The sequence below is a fragment of the Camelus bactrianus genome, chromosome 32 (assembly GCF_048773025.1).
Source record: "Camelus bactrianus isolate YW-2024 breed Bactrian camel chromosome 32, ASM4877302v1, whole genome shotgun sequence".
NCBI lineage: Eukaryota > Metazoa > Chordata > Mammalia > Artiodactyla > Camelidae > Camelus > Camelus bactrianus.
This window is the reverse complement of record NC_133570.1, coordinates 8,432,210-8,456,002: the sequence shown is the minus strand read 5'-3', so window position 1 is coordinate 8,456,002 and position 23,793 is coordinate 8,432,210. Positions and strand designations below refer to the sequence as shown.

Below are 23,793 nucleotides of genomic sequence, written 5' to 3'. Positions count from 1 at the left end.
TCATCCTCTTATTTTTCTCTTCCTTCCTCCTAATGTATTTATTTCATTCATTTAAAGTCCTCTTTTGGAGGAGGAGATCTTTGTAACTGAAACCTTTATTGCTTGTTCCTCAGCTCTAGATAGTAGCTCTTGTCCCCCAGCCTTAGAAAATGGAGACAGTAGTGCCCCTTCCTGTCCTTCAGTGTGAGAAGAGCCAAAACTCAAAGTCTATATTCAGGGGAATCCCAAGAGGAAGGAAGGTGATTTCACCCCTACCAAGCCTTAAAGAGTCTCAAGGATTCAAGGCATCAGATATGGTGCAGAGCCCTTGTGAGACCAGGATGTAGACTGAAAGTTTATAAAGTGAACTATCATCCTCCTTCCTGGTGCACACAGCATTTGTGCTCAGATGCTGGCTGCCCAGGCAAAAGTCTAGACATTTCTTGTATTAAGAAACTGAATTACCCTGGAAAAAGACCCCAATATGCTGACTTTGTGGTTCATCCAAGGAAGACACTTGCTGCCCCAGTGAATCACCCACAGGTGATGTCTTCTTCTAGTAAGCAAGCCTCAGCCATGTGCATAGCATCCTGACTAGTGCTGAACTGTTTTAAAAATAGTAACAGTAAGAGCAGACATGAAAAAAAAAAAAAAAATCCCAAACAAACAAAACCCAAAGCTTTGGAGAGGCTGTGTATGGAGGGGAAAGGAATAGATTTTAAAAAGGTTGGCAAAATAGTGATAATGATTAAAGCCATGTGATGGGTACATGGGGAGCTCATTATACTATTCTTTCTTCTTTTGTGTACATTTAAAAATTACCCTAATAAAAAGTCTTAAATTTTTAAAGCAGACCATTGGGGATCTTTAGACAAATGAGGCACATCTCCAGTTTGGAAATTTAAAAATAAGAAAAAATATCAGAACAGCTAGTAGAAAGAGTAAAATAAAACTTCCTAAATAACTACTCTGTGAGATGTGAAGATGTGCATTCATAAAATAGAACAGATTGTTATGAGAAAAGAACTATCAGAATGAGAAAGAGCTTCTGGGAATTAAAACTATGATTGTCAAAATTTAAAAATTGATAAAGGGATTAAAGATAAGAGGAAATCTCCCAGAAAGTAGGACAGAGAGATAAAGAACAGTAAACGTGAGAGAGATAATAAGACATAGAGGAGTAATCCATCTAAAGTCTTACAAAGAGGAATTCCAGAAAGAGAACAGAGAAAATAAAGAGCAAGATAAGATCAAAAAAAAGGAAAAATGTCAGACTAAAGGACACTGATGCCCAGATTGAAAGGTATTTGACACAGCGAATGAAAAATGTACACACTGTAGCACATCATCTTAATTTCAGATTCTCAGGAATAAAGAGGATTCTAAAGCTTCTAGAATAAAATCATGCACAAATGATGAGGAATAGGAAAAGCATCAGGCTGCTCGATAGCATTACTGATGTGACAGTGGGGCCGTTCTTTCAAAATTCGGAGGGAAATCAATTTCTAACCCAGAAGTCAGTAGCTAACCAAAGTATCAATCAATTATAAAGACAACAAAGATATTTTTAGCCATATAATTATACAGTCAAAAGCCCATCCCTGCCCTGGAGGAAAATAGAACAACCAAAAGCCTCTGCCAGTGGCATGAAATAAAAAGTTGGGGAGGCAGGAGGCTGCTCTAGGTGAAAGGACAACCTTTGAATCACTTTTGGAGTCTGAATCAAACAAACCAATCGTTTAAAACAAAAAACTTTTTGGAGACAGTTTGAAATCTGATTATAAAATGAGTCTTTGATGAAACCAATGGTTTTCTTCTTGTATTTTTCAAGTATGATAATGGCCTTGTGGTTGTATAAGAATGTCTATATTTTTAGAGATGTGTAGTGAAGCATTCAGAAGTGCGATTACATGATGTCTGGGATGTGTTTTAAGATGCTGGAGCAAAAAGAGATGAGTGGGTTAAAAAGAGATGAGTGGCCACATCTGGATAATAGTTGTGTCTGGATGATGGATATAGGGAGGGTCACTATACTCTTCACTGTTTTTTGCATATGTTTGAAATTTTTCATCATAAAACAAGACATTTTTAAGCATCACTAGTTTAGCAGCTTCTAAAATGCTGACTTGGGAAGCTAAACATAGAGTATCTATCTGGCTTACTGCCTATGGTACTTCCACGGAAAGGAACACTGTGTAGCCATCAGAAAGCACGGACTGAAGTCGATTAATTTCCAAGTTATATTGTTTAGTACAAAAAGCTAGTTCTAAAACACTATGTGTAATCAGTACCTGATGTGTAATAAAAGTTGCGGTGGGGCACATGGGTTCTTTCTGGAGTTGTCCTTCTGCAGTAACAGCTTTCCTCTCTCATGGCTCATTCATCACAACATACAAATACACGAGAGGATATCCAGTCTTGAAAGACCAAAGACAACCCCTTTGATCCATACTTGCCTCCATTCTCCTGTCTTTGGCCCCCCTTTACAGCAATACTCTTGAAAGAGTTTATTCTTACTGTTTTATGGTCTTTCCTTTCATTTTCTTTGAATCCTCTCTAGTCAGTCTCATATCCTCACCATGCTACCAAAACAGCTCTTCCCAAGTTCGCCAGGGACTTCCTCGTTACTGAATTCAAGATCAACTCAGTCTTCTTTTTACTTGGCTTTTTAGCAGGATTTAACGTGGTTCTCACCCTCCTCTTCTTGGAGCTGTTTTCACTTGGACTTTGGGACACCCCCAGACGTCTCCTGTTTTTCCTGCCCAGCCTGTCTTCCCTGCCTCTCAGCAGTCATGTGTGCCAGGACCTAGTTCTAGGACCCCTGCTTTCTGCTCTTTCTGCTCTTACTCTCTCGTTGATCTCATCCTATCTTACCATTTTGAACACCTCTATACAGGTGATGCTCAAATTTGCTTCTCAGCCAAAACTTGTCCCTGAAACCCTAGATGTGTATTGATGTGGATGTCTTTTTGTATATGCACAGAGTATGAGACTTTTCCAGTTGGAAGTCTGATTTGCCCCTCAAGCTAAATATACCCTCAACCAAACTCCTGATTTTACCCCAGACCTGCTTCTCCCACAGGCTTTCGCATTTCATTTAATGGCGTCTGTGTCCTTTAAGTGCTGGCTGGAGACCTTTGATGTCACTCTGGATTCTCTTTTTTTCCTTCCTAATTTCCATGTCCAGTCAGCACATGCTACCTGCTACCTGCTTTACTTTCAAAGTGTCTCCCAAATCACGTTAGCCTCTGTAAAGGTACCATGTGATTTGGGCCGCCTCTCACCCAGCTCTAGCCACAGCTGGCCTCCTTGCTGACACACAGACACACGGATTCTGCTCCCACCTCAAGGCCTTTGTGCTGGGATGCCATCCCACAGATAACCACATGGCTTGTTCTCTCTATTTTTTTAAGTGTCTGCTCAAATATCACCTTAGCAGAAAGACCTTTCTGACCATTTTTTATAAATTATTTTATGTAAAATAAAATCTTGTCCCCACTTATCCCCCATATTCACAGATGTTTTTCTTCATGGCTCTTATTACTACCCATTTATTTGCTTATTTATTGACTGTCTCCCTTGCCTAGAATGTCAGCTCCGGGAGGGCAGGGATTTTGTTTTCTTTTGTTGACCACAGGATCCCCAGCACCTAGAACAATGCCTGGCACACAGTAGGTGCTCACTAAATATTTGTTGGATGAATGGAAACATCACAAGAAACTGGCAGCACTGATTGCCTCTGGGGAGGGAGGATGGAGGGGCAAGCAGTGCCTTCCACCATTCATCTTTGTATGTGTTTTAAAAGTTTAAAAACAGGCTATAAAAATTAAATTTTTATAAAATTGTATAAATTTTTTATAAGAAGGAAAACTTGGTTAAGCATTGAATTCTCTTCAGAGGTTAAGATTGAGACCAGAAGAGGTCTTTTGGATGGAGAATGTGGAGGCTGTTGGTGGTCACCGTAGCAAAAGCTCTTGTAGGTGAGAGTAAGGGCTGGAAGACGGATGGAGTTGGTTGAGGAGTAAGGTGGAGAGGACGATGCAGAAGGATAGATAATTCTCTCCAGAAGTTTGTCATGAAAAAAAAAAGACATCTGCAGGAGGTAGTAGACTGGGGACATTGAAGTATTTTCAACTTCCTTAAAAAATATTTATATTCTTCATTTTCGTTGATATATCCTGAGAAAACATTGGTTCCATGGATAAATTAGAATGAAGGAAACTTTGTTAAAGCAGTTTCACTCAATTATTTGAAACACTTCCAAGTAACATGCAAAAAATCACATGCCAATATATTATCAAAAATAAACTAACATTTGACAATTCAGTTATTTCTTAATTCCATTGAAAGCCAAGATTTTTAAACCATTTGACATTCAATAGGATTTTTCACCCAGTTATTAGAATCGTTCAGTTTCTTAGTTTTAGGCTCATCTATGTTTTCACAGATGGCAAGATTTCCTTCTTATGGCTGAGTCCTTTACTTTGCTGATCCATGAAAACTTTTGGTTTCTAAATAGTATAAATATTTGCCACATAAATGTGGCTAATGATTATCATTGGAAAGAATTTGCTATGAATTGTGATTTCACCCAGATACTTGGAAGTATTGATAAGTTTCTCTCCCAATTTAGTGGTAGTTGTATTGTTTTAATGTTTTAGAAATATTGTTTTTTAAAAAAGATAATGTATTCACATAGTTAATAACACTGAAAATGGTACAGAAGTCTCTCGCCTACCGGCCTCCCAAGCCCAGTTTCCCTCCTGGAGGCAAGTAATGCTAACATTTTCTTCTGTATCCTTCCAAAGATATTACGAGCACATACGAACAAATACATACGTAAGTGTTTGGTTTTGTTTTTCTGTTGTTACACAAATGGTTTAAACATCGTGCCTTGCTCAAGTGGAGTGACGAGAGAGCTGAGTGACAAGAGGGAAAGTTGGAGAGGTAGCCAGCGCCACTTCTTGTAGGGCCTGGCAAGGTACTTGGAATTTATTTCAAGTGACATGGGAAGCTCTTGGGGAGCTTTGAGCAGGATCTGATTTTAAAAGTTCATCATAGCTTTTGGGTCAAGAATAGACTAAAGCAAGATTTCCAGATTCTTAAAGAGACTAAACAACTATAGAAGGGAGCATGTATTTTATAATCAGTAAAAGGTTAAATGTTAAAAACATACTTTTTGGCAGCTTGAAACTGCAGTGTTTTTCCATTGTGTCATTTTTCATGAAAAATCAGCCAAGCTTGGCCTACAAACTAGGCCTCTTGGTACCTAGGATTGAGGGAAGGTAAAGGATTGAAGGATTACCTAAACTGAAGAGGCAGCTGGAGTAGGGTCCAACTAGCTGTGCTTATCTCTCAAAATGATTTCTTATTAACTCAGAATGGTATTAGATAACTAATCGTTATATAAGGTAGAGGATGGTCTTAAAGTATATTTAATAGTTACACTGTTAACGTGGAACAGCCTCTAACATTTGGATCCTAGAATTTCTGTGACTCTTGGGGTATCTGCCGCTGCTCGGCAGACCGCCTACAAAACTGACTTCGAGCAACAACGAGTTTTGGGTGAACTGGGCTCAGCTGGGTGGTTCTTCTCCACGAGGTGAGGCTGAGGTCACAGCCGCAGCTTCCCTCCGCTTGGGGCTTGAATGGGCCTGTAACATTTCAAGTGGCCTCTTACCTTCCAGAGTCTCTCTCCACGTGGGGTCAGTAATCCAGGTTGAGCCTCTTGATAACACAGAGGCAGGCTTTCAGATGGGAGCTTTTCAGGAGGACAAGTGCTTATCAAGCCTCTACTTGCATCATGCTTTCTACTGGCCACGCCCAGAGTCTGTGGCACCAGGGCCACCAGTGTGACAGTCTGCTGCTTGGAGTCACAGACCTTGTGAAACTCTAAGACACTTAGAATTCTGGCCTTCAAGACTACAGAATGGCTGGGGCATGGAATTTTCCTGCTTGATTGGTTACTTCTATACTGGGCACATCCCAGCTTGAGAATCTTCGGTGACTTTTTTACCTTTCCAGGGCACATGTTTTGCATCCTCACTTCTGTTTTGTTCTGAGAGTTCTTCCTGCCCCCATGCGCTTTCTATAAACTGCTGTTCTTTAGATAGATTCTGTGACAATTTTAGTGCTGTTTTATTCTGTCTCTTTCTAAATACATGGTCAGTATGGTAATGGACATACTAGGTCCCTTCCCCTCTTCACCCTACAGGTTTATTATTTCCTTTAAATTATGATCTGGGTGACTGAGATGCCCTTCATTCATCCAGTATTAATCCAGTACCTTGCCTGGGTAACAGGGTAATAAGCCTTTGTTTTCAAGGTGCTTACATTAGTGTGTGGGGAGTTAGGGATTAAGAAAGTAAACAACAAGAGCAAAATAATTTCAGCTAGTGATAAATGCTGGGGAGAAAATAAAACAGGATAATGCAAAAGAGAGTGAGGGGGGTGAAGGTGGGGAGCCACTCTGGTTTGCCTGGCAGACAGGGCCGTTCTGAGGAAGGGCATTTGAACTGAGATGTGCCATCCATCCTGACAGAGAGGGTGACCAGCCGTCCCTGTTTGTCTGGGCCCGAGCGATTCCTCGGGGCATGGGACTTTCAGTGCTAAAACCGGGATGATCCTAGTCAAATCAGAAAGGTTAGGTAGCGCAGGAAGAGGAAGCAGCAAGTACAGGTCTAGCCTTAGTAGGCAGCTTGGCATTTTGGAGGAGTGACAGAAGGCAGTGTGGCGGAAAGCCTGGTGGGAAAGGGGAACAGAGGCAGATGAGGAGGGGTGGTCAGTGCATGTCAGACCCTATGGGCCTTACTGGTAGGTTGGATTTTATTATAAGTGGGTTGTGAAGCTTCTGCAGATTTCAAACAGGGAAGGACGTGGTTTTATTTACCTTTGTGAATGATCGTTGGCTGGTGGGTGGAGAGTGAGGCATATAGGGGTCTAGGTGGAAACGGGGAGACCATTCAAGGCTGATTTGGTCATCGGGCTTAAGATAATGGTGACTGGGCCAGGGAGGCAGCCAGGAGGGAAGTTAGTCCCCACTAACTGTGCTGCTCCTTACTCCTCCCAGGCTCTTCCCCTCCTTTCTAAATCAGTACTAGCTTTTTCATCCCAAAGATTAAGATGAATCTAACCAGACGGTGGGGGTAAAGTTACATGGTGAAATGTGGATGTGTTAAATTTTAGGTGACAGTAGACTATTCTAGTCAAAATGCTGGGGAGTGGGAGGCAGTTAGAAAAGTAGGACTAGATCTTTGTAGCAAGGATGGGTCTCTATATAGAAACATGGGAGTTGCCACGGAGAGTTGGGGTTGGATTTGGGTGAGGGCACCGATTTGTTTATTCAGCAAGGCTTCAAGTATGTATTGCATGCCTCCTAAGTGCTAGAAATTTGGTGAACAAGCAGGCAGGATCCCTGCTGTCGGGGATCCGGCATTCAGTTGGGGTGGGGGAGGCAGAAGGGCAAACAATAAAGGAACTAATGAGTAAGATAATTTCAGAGAATGTTAGGTGCTGTGCAGATAACAAAACTGGCTGATGTGCTCTGGCTTGTGGGAGGTGGGTGGGTGGAGATTCTTCTTTAGATTGGTAATCATGGAAGGTCTCTTTGAGGAGGTGACATTCTACCTGAAACCTGAACAATGAGAAAGAGCCAGCTACACACAGAAGGATCTAGGGGCAGTGTTCCAGGCAGAGGTCTTGGATGCCAGAGGCTAGGTCTAATCCAGACAAACTCCCATTTAAGTAAGTGGAGATAGGAACCAGCAAATAAGAGGATAGCAAGGAGGGTAGGGACTGTTTTCGTTTTTGCTCATTAGCAGAGTACCTTACACACAGGTAAGTGTTCATGTTAAAAAGAAACAAACCAGGATTGCATTCTACCACTGAGACTGACAACCATGGCACAACCTACAACGGAAGTCAAGGAAAAGTTCGATAATTTTGATTTTAGGTTATTTGTGGACCATCAAGAATGTCCAGTTGTTAGAAGGGGCTGAGATAAGTAACTGCAAAGGGTTAAGAAGCTGGGGCGAGGGAATAGAAACAGCATTTTCGAACTCTCTAGGAAACCCCTTCGCTTATCGTTTGTGAATGTGTTGTAAAAGGCTCCTCCGGCAGGTCCAGCCCTCTCTGGGAATCCTGCCTGGCCGTGCTCCTGAATCTGTTCTCTTTCTCTTGCCCCTTCTCTGTTAACTGTCCTCTCACTTTGGACTCCTTTGCTTTTTATTTGCTTCTGGAAGCCTTGCCATTTTGTACTCCTTTTCTCTCTTAAGTCCTGCCCACCTGTTTTTGAGACTCCAGCCAGATCTAGGAATTGGGTCTGAAGGGGGCAGTGAATACAGAGGCTGCATGAGACATATTTGAGACATTTGACAATGAATGGAAGTGGAGAAGAGGGATGATGCTGCAATGGGCTACCAAGGTTTTCTTTAGGATCTCAGAGACTTGTGAATATTCAAAATCGAGGAGAAGAAAATCAGTAGAGAGGGAGACCTTGACCATGAAGGGGCAGACAGCTGATAATTAAGGGAGCAGTCAGAGAGGAAGCAGAAGTGCTTCTTTCTTAAATAACACGAGGTGCAGTACTTCTTCCTCTGAATTCAGAGGAAAGGAAGAACATACGAGTTGGATACAAAGATTCTTGACTTGGAAGAAAGATGAGCGGGAGCAGCTTACAGTAAGTGGTCTGGATCTTTTTTAGCAATAAAGAAAACCAGGTGGTCTGCTTAAAGTCAGACTCCAAATTGGTGAAAGAATTTTGGAGTCACCACTCCAGGGATTTTGCTGGGGAATAGTCAAGTGATGAAGGAAGAACGGCCAAGTACCAGCAAGGATCCAGCTGAAGCTGGCATGTATTTTCACCAGACAAAGTCGGCCTTTCTCCAGCATTGCTCTGCCAATACCCATGTTAACTGCTGTTAATACAGGGTTTGGATTTTGGCCACTAATTATATTTCAAGAAGACATCCTCAGAGTTGTACTTAATAGTTAATCAAAAACTGATTGATTTGTTTTCCTCTCATCTTACTTGTACCTGTCAGAAGCTTGTAATTAGTTAGAGCTGCCTGTGAAATTCAATATAAGGAATTTTAATCAACAACCTTTTGTAGAACCCATTAAACTTGGCTGATCACTTTTAAAATCTGGGCTGTTATGAAACATGAAAGCTCTCAAACTTCTCATAGGCTTCTTTTTGTTCTCAGTTTCTGTAGAGCAGGTAAGTTTTGAGGTATACACCTACTCACGTACAATTTTGGGAAATGTTTTCAAGTAACCAGATGACAATGATATACTTCTCAAGTAGGAATTTGCTAACTAAATGGAAACAGATTTCATTTTACGGCTTTTTTTCCCCCCTCTAGCTTGAAAATGGTGTATTTGTAGCCAACCCGCTTCAGGAACGCACAATTCTAATGAGAAAAGAGGGCGAGTCTGCAAAAAGCATTAACGAGATGCTTCTGAGCAGACTTTCACGCTACCGAGCCTCCCCGTCCGCAACTCTGGCTGCCCTCACCGGCTCCACCATCTCCAACACCCTGAAAGAGGACCAGGCAGGTAGGCTGCACTTCGCTCATTGTGTGTTTACCTTATGTAGCTCCAGTTAGCTATATATATCTTTTAAGACTTTGTTTTTTTAGTGGCAGTTTAAATTTACAGCAAAATTGAGAGGAAGGTACAGATTTTCCATAGAGCTCCTGCCCCCAGGTGTGCATAGCCTCTCCTGTTATCAACGTCCCCTGCCAGAGTGGTAGGTTTGTTACAACTGATGAACCCCACTTGACACGTCATTATCACCCAGAGTCCATAGTTTACATTAGGGTTCACTCTTGGCGTTGTACATTCTGTGGGTTTGGACACATGCATAATGACACGTCTCCATCATTACGGTCTGGTCTCCTCCAGAGTAGTGGTACTGCCCTACAATTCCTATTCATCCCCCCCCACCCCCCACCCCCTGGCCGCCACTGATCTTTTTATTATCTTCATAGTTTTGCCTTTTCCAGAATGTCATATAATTGGATTTATAACTATGCAGCCTTTTCACATTGGCGTCTTTCACTTAGTAATATGCTTTCACAATTCCTCCATGTCTTTTAATGGCTTAGTTGTAATCAGCTTGTAATTAGTGCATGCTGCCTGTGGAATTCAGGCAGTACTTTTTATTAAGGACTTACAGTGTACCATACAAAGCACTTTGCTTTCCATAGTTCACCTTTTATGTCCTTCCAGTCATTGTTCATTTTTTTTTTTATTCCAAGCTAATACATGCTGCTGGCTGTGGACATGAATTAGCATGAGTCTCTAATAATTCGAAACAGCTCTGTCTTTAACTGTACATACCTTACCATTACTGCTAGTGTAAATTAATTGATTTCACGTTTAGCACATGCTTCATGAATGTAAAGTAAAAGACTCATATTTAGCATCATCTTCACTAAATACAATCTTGACCAAGCAAGCAAGAGGCAAACCTTCCACAACAGAGATGGCTTTTTCTAGAATTTGTCATTTAGAGTTTGTACTTTAATATTTTAAAATGGATAATATGTTTGAAAGTGAAGACAATATAAAAAGATATATGCAGAGAAATCTTACTCCCACATCCTGGTATATTCTGTAATTTGCCCCCAAGCTGCCCCCTGTAGGTAACTCTATTTATTTGTTTTTGTTTATCCTTAGAGTTTCTTTACGCAAAGACAAATTAATTTAGAAAGACAAATTTATATATTTTTATTGTTCTCCTTTTCTCAAGAAAAGGTAGCTGCCCTTTTTTCACTGTTTAAGGAATTTTTATTAAAGCAAGAATTTTTTAATCCAAATTACATTTCCTTGCTCAGTTATCAGTTCTGTTATTTAAAATGGAAGTGACATTCTGAGCTATTCCACGGTAAAGAATTATAAAATTAAAGAAAGGAATGCTTTAAATTTTTGTACTTTGCTGAAAATTCTTTTTTCCAGGGTCTATAAAACATTAATTTGTTTTTATATTATAGTATTTTTTTTGTAGTTTTTTGTTGTTTTTAAATCAATATGTAATTTAGGACTAGCATCATGTTTGCTAGACCTGGCATTTGCTTGGTACATAAAGTTGAGTTTCCTTTCCTTTTTTTATTTATTTTATATTTTGTAATGTTTTTTTCCCGTAATATTTTAAGTTTTTCGATGTTTAGGTACTTTTCTTCGGTGAAGCACGAGTTTCTTTTCGTGGTCCCTGATAAATTTTAAACAGTTGTAACACCAGTGGCACTGTTAACTGCACATTCTGGGCAGCCTTCTTTAGCTTGGTGGGAAAGGTAGCCTTCTAAATACACCGTTTAGGACTTTCAAAGCAGGAGTTCTTAATTGGGATAAATCTTTCAGAAGTTCACAAACATGTTCCCCCAAAGTTTTAAGTTACATCTTATATGTGTCATTGTGATTTTCAAGGTCATATATGATCCCCCAAAAGTTAAGAACTATTATTCTTGAAGAGTTTTCATATTCTGTACAACTACATGAATTTATAACAAATCGTGACCTGTAGTAAAAGAAAAGGCTTGAAAAAGATGCCATGTGTAGAAAAATGTATCTGAATTAATATGTTTAATAAATTTAATGTTGAATGAAATTAAAGCAATTTTATACTTTAATCCTTTTATATATTGAAACGTTAGGAAGAGGAAATATTTGTGATTAATTCTTACAGGTTATTGTCGTTATTTTGAGCTATCAAATTTTAAATATTTATTAGTCCATATTAGAAATTAAGAATCGTATTTTACTTCCATACGTCCCTATTGTATCAAATATGAGTGGAGAATTTATTAATAGTTTTTATAACTTGGGTATGTGGATAATTTGAGTTATAGGAAATACTTTGTAAGGGGACAGTCCTTTTTACCTAAATATTTTCCTGACAAGGTGAAGGCTTGATATGCATTTATCCTTTGGGAGAAAATTGAATCCTACCCTGCACAATAGAAATACTAAAGGAATGTGTTTGTTGCATAAGAAAATATGGGTGAAGTCAAAAAGAAGACTCAGAAAGCGAGGGTTTATTTAGAATCCTGTGAAAACTGGTATCTGTATTCTAAATATATGATCTCACTCATTGTACTTTTTTTTATTGAAGTATAGTCAGTTTGCAATGTTGTGTCAATTTCTGGTGTGCAGCACCATGCTTCAGTCCCATAGGAACATGCATATATTCGTTTTCATATTCTTTTTCACCATAAGTTACTGTGAGATATTGAATATAGTTCCTTTTGGTATACAGTATGAACTTGCTGTTTATCTATTTTATATGTCTTAGTCACTCATTGTACTTTTACGCACATTCTGTCTTTATTCATTTAACATGTTGTTGCTGCATAAAAATTCACCAGTTATAAGCTAAATGGACTTCTGACAATTAATTCAGAGGGTCTAGAATTTTTTATCCTCTGATAACTAATACCTATTACCATGTTAATAAGAGTAGTTCTGTTAAAAATATCTCGGGGAAAATATGCTCACAAAGTTGCTAACTTTTCAGTCATTCCCCCTCTTGGGTTTCTTACTTACGGAAATTTATGCTACTGGATTTGTGTCCTAAGTGAAGAATATACTTGTTGGGGGCTTGGAGTTTTTTTTAAAAAATGTAGCTTTGTAGAAGCACAAGCATTCAAAACAGATGACAGATTTGGTTTCACCTGTCTTATTTTTCTAATCTAAATCATCTAAAGACAATTTTACGTCACTGTAAACAATTATATTTTACACCCTGACAGCTTCCTGGGTAAAACACTCTGACTGACTTTCAGTTGCTGTCATTGGTCCTCACTAGACTAATATAGAGAAAAATCTTTGAACTCACCCTGCATTTTCAGATCTGCCAATGAGTAAGAAAATTAAAGTACACTTTATACCTCGTGATTAGAAACAATAATTATTTTCTTAATGATAGTTTATGTCACTGACCCTAAAAAAAATACATCATGGGTCATAAATCCTGCAGGCATAAAATTATTTTGTGATAGATAATTGTAAGAGCTTTTATTCATTAGCTATAGGTTGAAATTTCTGGCTGATTTCATGTTCGAAGTTGTTTGTAATGAAGGTAGTATCACAAACCTGTAAAGAATTTGTTCTACATAAAATGAAGAGCTCTCTACTTGAGCTACCATTTCCTAGGGGAAGCACAAACAGTAGGATTCTTTTTTTATTTTGAGGGTTAGTCCATGTGAGGATTCATTCTTTTGAAAGATTTTTTTAAGAGACATAAGGGCTTATTGAATTCTGGGAACACCTTTGAGAAATGTTCAGCTCATGTAACTCAGGAGGTTTGGGACCAGACTGTGGTCCAGAAGATCATTATTTTTTCCTTAGCTTGTTACTTCTTGCTCTGTTTTCTGAATCTGAGTATATCCTTGTTAGAATTTGGGACCCCCTTATTATACTCTCATCTGTTTTGGTAATCCAATTGATCTGTGTGTCAACTGTTTCTACTCACCATTTTCATTCCTTTTACCAGCAAATACTAGCTGTGGTCTTCCTCTAAAAATGCTTCGAAAGACACCCATTTATACCTGCGGCACATACTTGGTGATGCTGGTCCCGCCTCCAGGGGGATCAGGCAGCTCTGCCACTCGGTCTCTTTTTGGTGGAACAAGTGGTTTGTCATCTTTAAAAAGTAAGTGAGCTTTGTTTTGTGTCTTTTTTCCCAGTTTGTCCCCAACGTTGAAATTTAAGTTTTTTCCTATTAGTGATTTAAAACTTAATCTTTTAAACTATTGTTTGCAATAGCTTGAGAACAACAAAAACCCTTATCAGTATAGTTACAGGCTAGGAGGAATTAAAAATAGAATTTTTATAGGTGATGTAATAGTACACTTCTGAAAACTATTGTCCTATAAAATTACTAGAAATAATAATGAGGTCAGGAAAATTTTAGGAAATAGAAGAATCTGTTGGCACATAATTTACTATTGACACAGCAAGAACTCTACCCACTGTAGAGCTGTTAAAATAAGTCTGTGAAGTGCCTCCATTTTAGGACACATATACGAAATGTTAAGCAGAATATGTGTATATCACACAAAGTACATGCAAAATTTCATTAATGTTGTTAAGTGTACGTATGTTTTTATAAAAGAGCAAGGCACACTATAGTAATTAAAGCAATGTGATTTTGGCTTCAGAGTGGACAAATAGTTAAATAAAATGTAGACTCAAAAAATGAGTCTTTTTACTTTGCAATTTTCTATCTTTCTTACCTTAGGGACATCATTTAACCCCTCTGAGCTTCAGTTTTCCCAACCTGTAAAAAATAATAGGCTAATAATATCTCACACTATTGTTTGGTGTTCATATGCAATAGAGTATGTTAGAGTATTTCTAGAAACAAGAACAAAACCCCCCAAAATATTCCTTTTATATATGGTAACACCTATTTTTTTATATTCTTTTTTCTTTGAGATTTGATTTGTTTAGGTACATAAAATTAAACTATTTTAGAATCAGTTTATTTGTTTTCATTTTCTAATATTTCATATTCTGTTCTCTATATAATTTCTTATAGTTCCATTAAAGGGTCATATTTTACATTTAAGTGAGTATTTAAGAAAACATTTCTTACTCTAACTTAAGCCTGCAAATATAAATTTGACCTCAGCAGTTTAAACAAAATCATTTATCTATTATCAACTTAACTTTTAGGCCATTTCAGGCCATTTCAAATAGTTGTGTATGTTTCGTTTTTAGATATTCATAACAACTTCAAAACTCTTTTGCCTTTAGAATCAAATTGGTTAGACTTTTTCTCAGTAGCTTGTTTTCTCTAACATGTGACCAGCATGTCCCCTTCAGCCCTTGAATAAATGATGTAAGTTTATTATTACTCTATTTTGAAAAAAATAACAGCTTTATTGAGATATAACTTACATACCATAAAATTCGCCCCTTTAAAGCATACAGTTTAGTGGTTTTTAGTATATTCACAGAGTTGTGCAACTATCATAATTATCTAATCCTAGAATATTTCCATCACTCCAAAAAGAAACCCAGTGCCCATTAGCAATAATTCACTTTTTTCCCCCTCATCCCAGCCCCTGACATCCACCAGTTTACTTTCTGTCTATGGATTTACCTATTCTAGAATTTTCATATATACAGAATTATATAATATATGTACTTTTGTGACTGAGGTTTTTTTTTTTTTTAATTTATTTAAACGTAATGTTTCCAAGGCTCATCTGTATTGTAGCATGAATCGTTACTCCATTTCTTTTTATGGCCAAATCATATTTGTGTGGATATGTTCCATTTTGTTGACATTTGGGTTGTTTGTGTTTCTTGGCTGTTTGAATAATGCTGTTGTGAGCATTCATGTACAAGTTTTTGTGTGCACATGTTTTCATTTCTCTTGGGTATACACATGGAGTAGAATTCTGGGTCATATGGTAACTGTATGTTAACCTTTGGAGGGACTGTTAAGCTTTTCCAAAGTGGCTGCACCATTTTGTATTCTCATTAGCAGTGGTTCCAGTTTCTCCACATCCTCTCTGACATTTGTTACTTTCCTTTTTTTTTTTTAAAAAATAGCCATCCTAGTGGATATGAAATTATCTTACTGTGGTTTTGATTTGTAGTTCCCTAATGACTAATGATGTTGAACATCTTTTCTTGTGCCCATTGGCCATCTGTATATGTTCTTTGGAGAAATATTTATTCAAATGCTTTGTCCATTTAAAAATTGGGGTATTTGTCTTTTTATTGACTGTTGGTCTTATGAAATCTTTTAGTCTCCTTGGCATGGCTTTGTTCTTCAATTGAAGTTGGCCCCATTTGTTTAAAACAGGCCTTCATGGTGCCATGTTTTCATGAAGGTATAGCTTACCCAGTGATTCTATTTTAGACCAACAAATAAAAAATAAATGTTTAAATTCCTTCTATGTCTTATCCCACATTGTTCTGTGAGGAGGCTACTCAGTAAGTGGAAGAAGAGATGCTTGCCGTGAGCTCACAGTCTGGTTGGGAGGAACCATGCAGGTGTGTGAAACAACCAGAAAATGCTGCACAGTGCTGTGTCACTGCCTGCACCCTGGGGAGCAGACGGAAGTGCTGCAGAATCAGAAAGAAAGGGGCATTGTCCCGTGTGGCAGAAGGGAGACTTCATGAAGTTCTAAGTCATGAAAAATGGCTGTTATTAATATGAGTGGCCACGTGGGGGAAAGGCATATGCATGGTAAACACCATGAAAAAAGCGATTTGGAGAAGAAAATTTTGTTGGTGTGCAGGATGGAACAATAGAAAATACAAAAGAAACAAAAGAGTACAGTTTAGATGATAGCTCAAGTCAGGCGTGATGAGAATCTGGATTACTAGGGTGATGGGAATAAGAAAAAGAAACTTGAGAGGCAGTGCTAGAATTTTCTGTTGGAAAGTAGGGAAGAAAATAATCATAATAGCAGCAGCTAACCCCTTCGGCCGCGGCAGCCATGGCTGTGCCTAAGGGCCATGGGGTGACCATGAACATGAGCGAGCTGGGGCGTAGCCACAGCCACGGGGCCTCACCAAGTGCGTAGGAGACATGATCCAGTGGGTGTGTGGCTTCACCCCTCAGGAGTGCATGCCATGGAGATGCTCAGGATCTCCAAAGACAAGCAGGCCCTCGAGTTCATCAAGAAGAGTGGGGACACACCCTTGTGCCAGGAGGAAGAGAGAGGAGCTAAGTAATGTCCTGGCCGCCTTGAGAAAAGCAGCCCGCCAAGAAGGATGGAGCTGCGTCCCCTCTGTGCACAGTAAATCCTTTTCAGAGAGAAAAAAAATAATAATAGCAGCTAGCACGTAAGTGTTGGTGGAGATTCTTGACATATTTTAACTCGCTTAATCTTCACAGCAACTGTATAAAGTAGGCACTTTTATTCTCACCACTTTACATAGGAGGAAGCTGAGAGGTTTGGTAAATTTCCCAGGGTCACACAGAAGTGGTGGAGCTGAAATTCAAACCCAGAATCCGAAAGCTCATGTTTGTCATCACAACACTATCCTGTGTTAAAGGAAAAGGCCAAAGTGTCTCCGAGTGCTAGAGCCAGGGCTTGGAAGGCTAGCAACTGAACTGTGTTTGAGCATCCATGAACCTTTATTGAGCACCAATTATCTGTAAAGTATTTCCTATAAATGTTGTTACATAATTAATGTAATTAATGTATATTAATTATCATAACTCCTCTTGCAATTACCCCTTTGACAACCTATGTTGAAAAAAACCTGCATGCAAAAGTTGTCATTTTAAAAACACTTTCGAAAATATGGTTCACTATATTGGAGGAGACTTTGTGACAGTTTCTTTTGTGGTCTTATGTGTGTCTCCTCATTGTCGCCACCAGCAGACAACCAAAAAAAATGTGATTTTTATGAAAGTCCTGTTAAGAGGCTAAAGTTTAAGTTTTGAAAAGTAGACTAACCATCATCTTAAGGCTTATTAAACAGCTTAATGTTTGTTTCGGAAGTCCTAGCCTCTAGCTTGGTGTACAACATCTCGGATGGTCAGTTCACGAGTCGTGTGGATCTCATAGATGCTGCTGGAAGCTCTCTGGGGCGTGGTGCTCTTGTACCAGGACTGGGTAAGAAATAAATGCCCACACTGCCTTGGAGAATTCAGAGGTTTAGCAGTTTCTCTCAGAAAATTTTGCCAATTCCCTGCGGCATTGTAGTTTCCTTGAAAGAGAGAATCTTTTATGCTACTGTTTAATTTTGAGGATTAATATAAGAAATTGCCATATTTGAAATTCCTCTGCATAAATTACTGTGAAAGATACTTTCCATTAGGTTGTGTGATGATACCTGTAACAAATTCTTCTCAAAGTTCATGCCATAAAAAGGTTTATTTCCCCAAAGGAATTGATATACTTCTTATTGTTTAAAAATGAGCGTTATGTAAGACATCCGATTTTCCTCTTTGCCTTGGCACCTAGGAAGCTCACATCTAAGTTTTGGGCTCAGTTACTAACGCTTTTATTGTGTATCAGTGATCATTAGTCCTGTTGTACCTGGGTTTTAATGTAAGCCACTTAAATTGGAATTAAATTTGGAATTAATTTGGAATTAAAAAGGTCACATGTAAATCAGTTACTAAGAACTATCTATTCCATAAGAGTTATTCCATTCTCACATAGGACTTAAGCAAAGTAGGAATTGAATCCTGCCTTCTTACTGAACCCCAGTTTAATGCTTTGCCAGGTAAATAATTTGGGAGTGGGGACGTGGCTTATCAGCATTGGGGAGAATCTTTGCCCTTCCTTTCTTTAGCAGTGCTTCTGAGAAGTATGTATACAAGCAGATGACATGCTGGTTGAATAAAGGATGCTCTTTTTGCAGGCGCCTGTTATGACACGGTGAACAACATGCTGTGGACGTGCTCGAATGACTATATCGATCAGTGGTGTAATCCTGGGAATCAGGCCTTCCATTACGTCTGTCAGAGACTTGGAGTCAGCCACATCATCACTGAGCCCAAAGGTGAGGTGCACTCGTAGTCCCACAGGAAGAGAGTTTCCCTCATGAAGTGTGAGAGAGCGCAGCAGCGTTAGTAAGCGGGAACACAGCCCAAACAACACATGTGTCAACAGCCTTCCCTCTTTGAATTGAGAAGACAAAAATTCTAGTTATCTGGTTGGTTTGTAATTGAATAAATAAGTGTGTAAATAAATAGAGCTTTTGAGGCGGTCTACAGACTTTTTAAAAGGAAAATTGTTATGTCCCTTTTGAAATTGTCAGAACTTTGGGTCAAAAATTGGCTCTATATTTGTACTCGGCATGGGATTATATATGCTGTTACTTTGCTTTGCATCAATAACGATTTACTTATACATAAACTTATAATTTGATAGAATTACTGGTAAGGACCTTTATGTTTCTTAATATTCAGATTTTTAATATTAAGTTAATATTAAGTCAACTTAAGAGATACGGAGCAGTGAGTAGCTCAGCAAATCCTCTCCCGATAAAGCAATAACAAAATGGACTTGAATTATCAAAAATAACTATTTCTAGGCTCTGGAAATTGACCAAAGGCTTACGCCAAATTGAGAAGTGGTATTCATTAAAAAACAAAACAAACAAAACAAAAACAAACAACAAACCACTGAACTTTGGTTAAGAACAGTAGAAGTCTGTGGTGTTCTTAGCTGGGGATACTCCTTTCCCACCACCTCAAGCCCGGTCAGTGCAGTATCCCCACCAGGGTGGGGCCGGTCATGTCAGCGAGCAGCTTTGCTGCCAGAGGGGGCTGACTTGGTTTGGAGCAGAGCAGGGAAAAAACTCATGCTCAGCAGCGATGTCTGCAACAGTAGTCGTCTTGGTGGCATACAGAGAAACCGGTGGCTTAGCCTGAGGTTGTGGTCCTGGTGAGGGCCAGCAGCGAACCAGCAGACTAGCCAGAATTTTACTTGTGAGCTCTGGGGAGTGAGAAAGCTACAAAGGGCTTTTATGAGCTCCCCACACATCCACACAGAGAAAGCCAGAGAGGGCCCAACCTATTCACACAGGCATGCCTGCCAATGAGCCTGCATACACACATGCAGAGATTTGAGGGGGCCCAGCAGAAAATGAAAATCAGGGAAAAGTTTAAAACTGCCTAAACTTTGATGTGCTTCCCCCAAAACACACAAGTCCATCCAGGGTGGAAGAATTACTGGCCCAAGGTGTTTGAGTACAACCTCTGACCCAGGCGGGGTGACCCCTAGGAAGGCAGGCTTAAAAATAAGAAGAAGGATAATAAAAATAAACAAATGAAAGTAGAAAGTAAAATGGAAATGAGGATTAAAAAAAAACAAACTGGAGAAATCCGTAGCTAAACACCTCAGGGTGAAACTCAGATATTGGACTTGTTAGCAAATGAAGATTTTTAAAGTAGCCTTTATAAATAAATCCAAAGAACAAAAGGAAATGACATTTAAAGATTAAAGGAAATACGATGACCATGATTAAACAAATAGAGAATTTCAACAAATAATTTATTAACCAAAAAAAAAAAAAAGAAGAAGAAGAAGAAGAACTAGTTGGAAATTCTGGATTTGAAAAGTTCAGGAACTGAAAAAAAAACCATCAGGGTGGCTCAAAGCAGATTCGAGAAGGTGGAAGAAAGAATTAACAAACTTGGATGTAGATGGATAGAGTGAACCTATCTGAAGACTAGAAAAGGACATTTTTAATGAATACTGGGGAAAAAGACCTCAGTTTGGGGTCGTCTGATGTTTTCCCATTTTAAACTGAGGTAGTAGATTTTGGGGAAGAGTACTGCAGAGGGGAAGTAATTTTCTCATCACATCACATCACAGGGTACGTGATAGCAACATGACTTATTACTAGTGAAACTAGGATTGATCACTTGGTTGAAATGCCATCTTTTTTCACTGCAAAGTTACTACTTTTCCCTTTCCAAAATCTGTTTGTTAGAAGCAAGATATTAAGCCCACTTGAGCGCCCCCTCCTGGAAGGAAAAGCATCAGAGAATTTATGGACACATCTTAATTACCTCAGTAATTAATAAATATTTTGGGAGAGGTGATACTTTAAGGCTATGAAATTATCTGTTACCTATTTCTATTTCTTTCTGAGTTTGTTTTGATAATTTGTGTCTTCTTAGAAACTTGTGCGCTTTATCTAAGTCTTCTTGTTTCTTGGCATAAAGGTGCTCATAGTATTATAATTTAATTTTTATAGGGTCAGCAGTAATTTCTCTGCTTTCATTCTTGATTTTGGTATTTGTGTAAATTTACTAAAAAATTGTATTTTGCACTTAGAATGGGTGAACTTCATGGCATATGTACATTTTATCTTGAGAAAGGTAGAAAAGATAACTTTCTTTTCTTTTTTGCTGTTTATCTATATGTTATTGACTCCAAGTTGTTAACTCCAAGCCTCTTGCCTGGACTCCAGACTGTGTATTCACCTCCATTTGGATGTCTAACATCTTCAACTTAACATGTCAAAAACAAACTCCCTGTATCTCCCCCCACAGATCTATACCTACTGGGTCCCCCATATGCCAGCCAGTATTTGGATCACTATTCTTTCATATACTCAGACCAAACACGCAGGGTTATCTTTGACTTTCTTTCTCTCATTATCCCACACCCAAAAGGACATCAGCAAATCCTGCCAACTCCTATCTTCAAGATGTAGCCCAAGTCTGACCATTTCCCTCTGCTCTGTTGGTGATCGTCTTCACCTGGATTATCCTAGCAGCCCCCAACCCCGCTGGTCTTCCTACTTCTGCAGTCACCCTCCTCCACGCCTCTTAGACTCTGGCTGCTGTGTGGAGATGAGCCTCTTACAATCTTGTAGTCGGATTTGTCACTCCTCTGCTCAGACATCTCCAGTGGCTTCCCATCTAACTCAGGATAAACATTAAGGACCTCATTTAATGAAAGGTCTTTTTGAAAGCTACCTTGCACAGTACTGCACAGTACTGACCTGAATTCTGTTGTAAGGCCAAGACTCACAAAGGCACAGAAGAGAGCGGGACCCAGCCAGCCCTAGGGTTAATACACAACTGAAAAGTTTAGTTTGGGCACGGTTTACCTTCTGTTGGGTTTCCATGATCCTTTCCTCATAGTTTCCAGTGCCCACAATCCTTTTGCAGCTCTAAGACTCCCTGACCCAAGCTTGCCTCTTTTTCCTTTTAGGTAGTTCATTTCAGCTGGTTTAAGGAAAAAAGCTATTTCTTTTTGCACTTTGCCTGTTTAGATTATTTTCACCTGCATTCCCTGAATGCCTGTAACCATCCAGGAGGCATTTATTATTATATAAGAGGGTGCTTGTCAGCTCTCACGAAGTTGAACTGATGGCTGTCTAGGGTCTGGTGACTAAATGAGATCACAATGTTTGAGATACTGTGGGAGGAGATATTTCTGGCCTGAGGAGGGTGCTGGGTTCCACTATAAAGGAGGCATAGAAGATGAAGAGATTTTTCTAGAAGAGTTACCAGCATGGAATCTGAGCTAAGATGGCTTGAATTCAAATCCCAGCTCTACTCCTTAACATCTGTGTGACCTAGGGCGAGTTACTGCACCTTCCTGATATACTCATCTGCAAAACAGAACTGAAATAGTCAAATTTTACAACGATACTGTGAGGTGATGCGTGTAAAGCATTCTGCCCATTGTCTAGCATATGGAAAGGGCTCAAGAAGTGGTAGCTACTTAAGCTCTTTAAAAAATGGAAATTCCCAAGTGTTTTCGTCTCAGCGTTCTATGGCAGGGAGGTGGGTTCTCCAGCAGGAGTAGAAGAGATTGGAGCCAAGATACTGTTTCCTAGTGTGCGTGTGCCTTTTATAAACCAGAGATATGTTCCTTGGGGACCACCCACAGAGGTGTCTTTCCTCACTGAATTTCCTTTTCATCTTCTAGATGAGGCTATAACCACGAATGAGGTTATAAACCAATTATTGCACCACGTTGGTGCGATGTGCATACACCAACTCAATCTTCTTGCTACCAACCCCAATCTTCCAATCACAAGTGTCTTGGGCAAGCAGCATCCGATCGAAGCACACCACCTCAGCAGTATCTGTGACATTATGGAGAAGGCCATGGTTAACGGAGACACCTGTATTATACGCTGCATTCTCGTTGTCTTTCAGGTAAATACACTGTTTTGAGGTAAATAAAATAGAGAAAAAGAAACACAAAACCTTGGCTTCAGCCAGCAAATTTCTACCAGAAGAAAAATTTAATAACATTCCTGTTTTACATCTTAACACATTCTAATCCTGTAATTAGAATTATCATCATATTCATTGCACTGCAGTTAATAGAGCATTGCTATATGTAGCTCACTGCAATTAATATATGTAAAATATTTACTGTAATTATACCATTACACAATAGAAGAGATTGTGGTTAAGAAGCCACCTTGGGATTTATTCATAAGAATAACTAGAATGTACTTTCTTCATAAGGATAATTTTATCCCCAGTAGAATTAGCATTTTTAGATATTCCCGTTATGTTTCTGTAGGTGGTGTTTAAATTTTTCTTCAGCCCACAAACTGAAAGGAATCGAGACATCATTCGACGGTCGGGATTGCTTCTTTGGCAGTTGCTGATGGCACCAAAAGATCAGATTTGCCCTGAAATTCAGAAGGAAGTCTGCCTTGCCATAAGGTAATCAGCACATGTTTTCTTGGTGCTCTTTGCAGAAGGCTTTTCCTGCACCGCATTGGAATCTTCCCTGCAGGCTGGTAGCCTAGATGTCTCTTTCCCCATCCCACAGTTAGGACCTTACGTGTAGAGGATAATTTAACTGGAGAGAAGTTTGTGGCCCCACTCCCAGAGAACCCAAGTCATCCATGTACATAACTCCTCATCTCGACTTTTGGATCTTAAAACAACAAAAGGAAGAAAACAATCTTTAAGTAGATATTTTGATGGTTTACAAGTAGATGTTCCTCTCACGTGGGACAGCGTGTGGCAGGGTGTTAAGAAGCTGACTTTGGCAGCTGGCAGACCTGGATTCCAGTCTTTGCTCTGCCCCGTACTACGCAGATGGTTTGGGGGGGCGCACAGTCTGCATACAGCTGACTTGACTGCGTTGACTTTTTACAGCTGAGTTCCCTTTACCTAGTTCTGCGCCTAGCCTCCGATAAGCTATCACTTTGGTAATTCACAGACATGAGAAGGAGAGAGAGATACCGTTTATCAGGGAGGTGATTGGGCTATATCACAGTAGTGAATTTAGACTCAATTGCTTTTTTTTAGTGATGAAACTACTCAAACTGGAATCTTTAATAAAAATTTAGAGTTTGGATTTTCTAGAACATGAGTTTAAAAGCTTTTTGAATTTTCTGTCA

The 23,793-nt window shown here is 39.2% G+C and overlaps 1 protein-coding gene across 10 annotated transcripts in view; it reads left to right on the top strand.

Moving 5' to 3' along the window:
- HECTD4 (HECT domain E3 ubiquitin protein ligase 4) overlaps window positions 1-23,793 on the top strand; it is a 164,631-nt gene that overhangs the window by 53,536 nt on the left and 87,302 nt on the right. For all 10 annotated transcript variants that reach the window (XM_074355855.1, XM_074355854.1, XM_074355850.1 and 7 more), the window contains exons 8-13: window positions 9,342-9,534; window positions 13,472-13,630; window positions 17,451-17,564; window positions 18,319-18,459; window positions 22,353-22,585; window positions 22,962-23,107. In XM_074355855.1, the coding sequence (XP_074211956.1) occupies window positions 9,342-9,534; window positions 13,472-13,630; window positions 17,451-17,564; window positions 18,319-18,459; window positions 22,353-22,585; window positions 22,962-23,107 (986 nt within the window). The remainder of the gene's footprint in view (window positions 1-9,341; window positions 9,535-13,471; window positions 13,631-17,450; window positions 17,565-18,318; window positions 18,460-22,352; window positions 22,586-22,961; window positions 23,108-23,793) is intronic.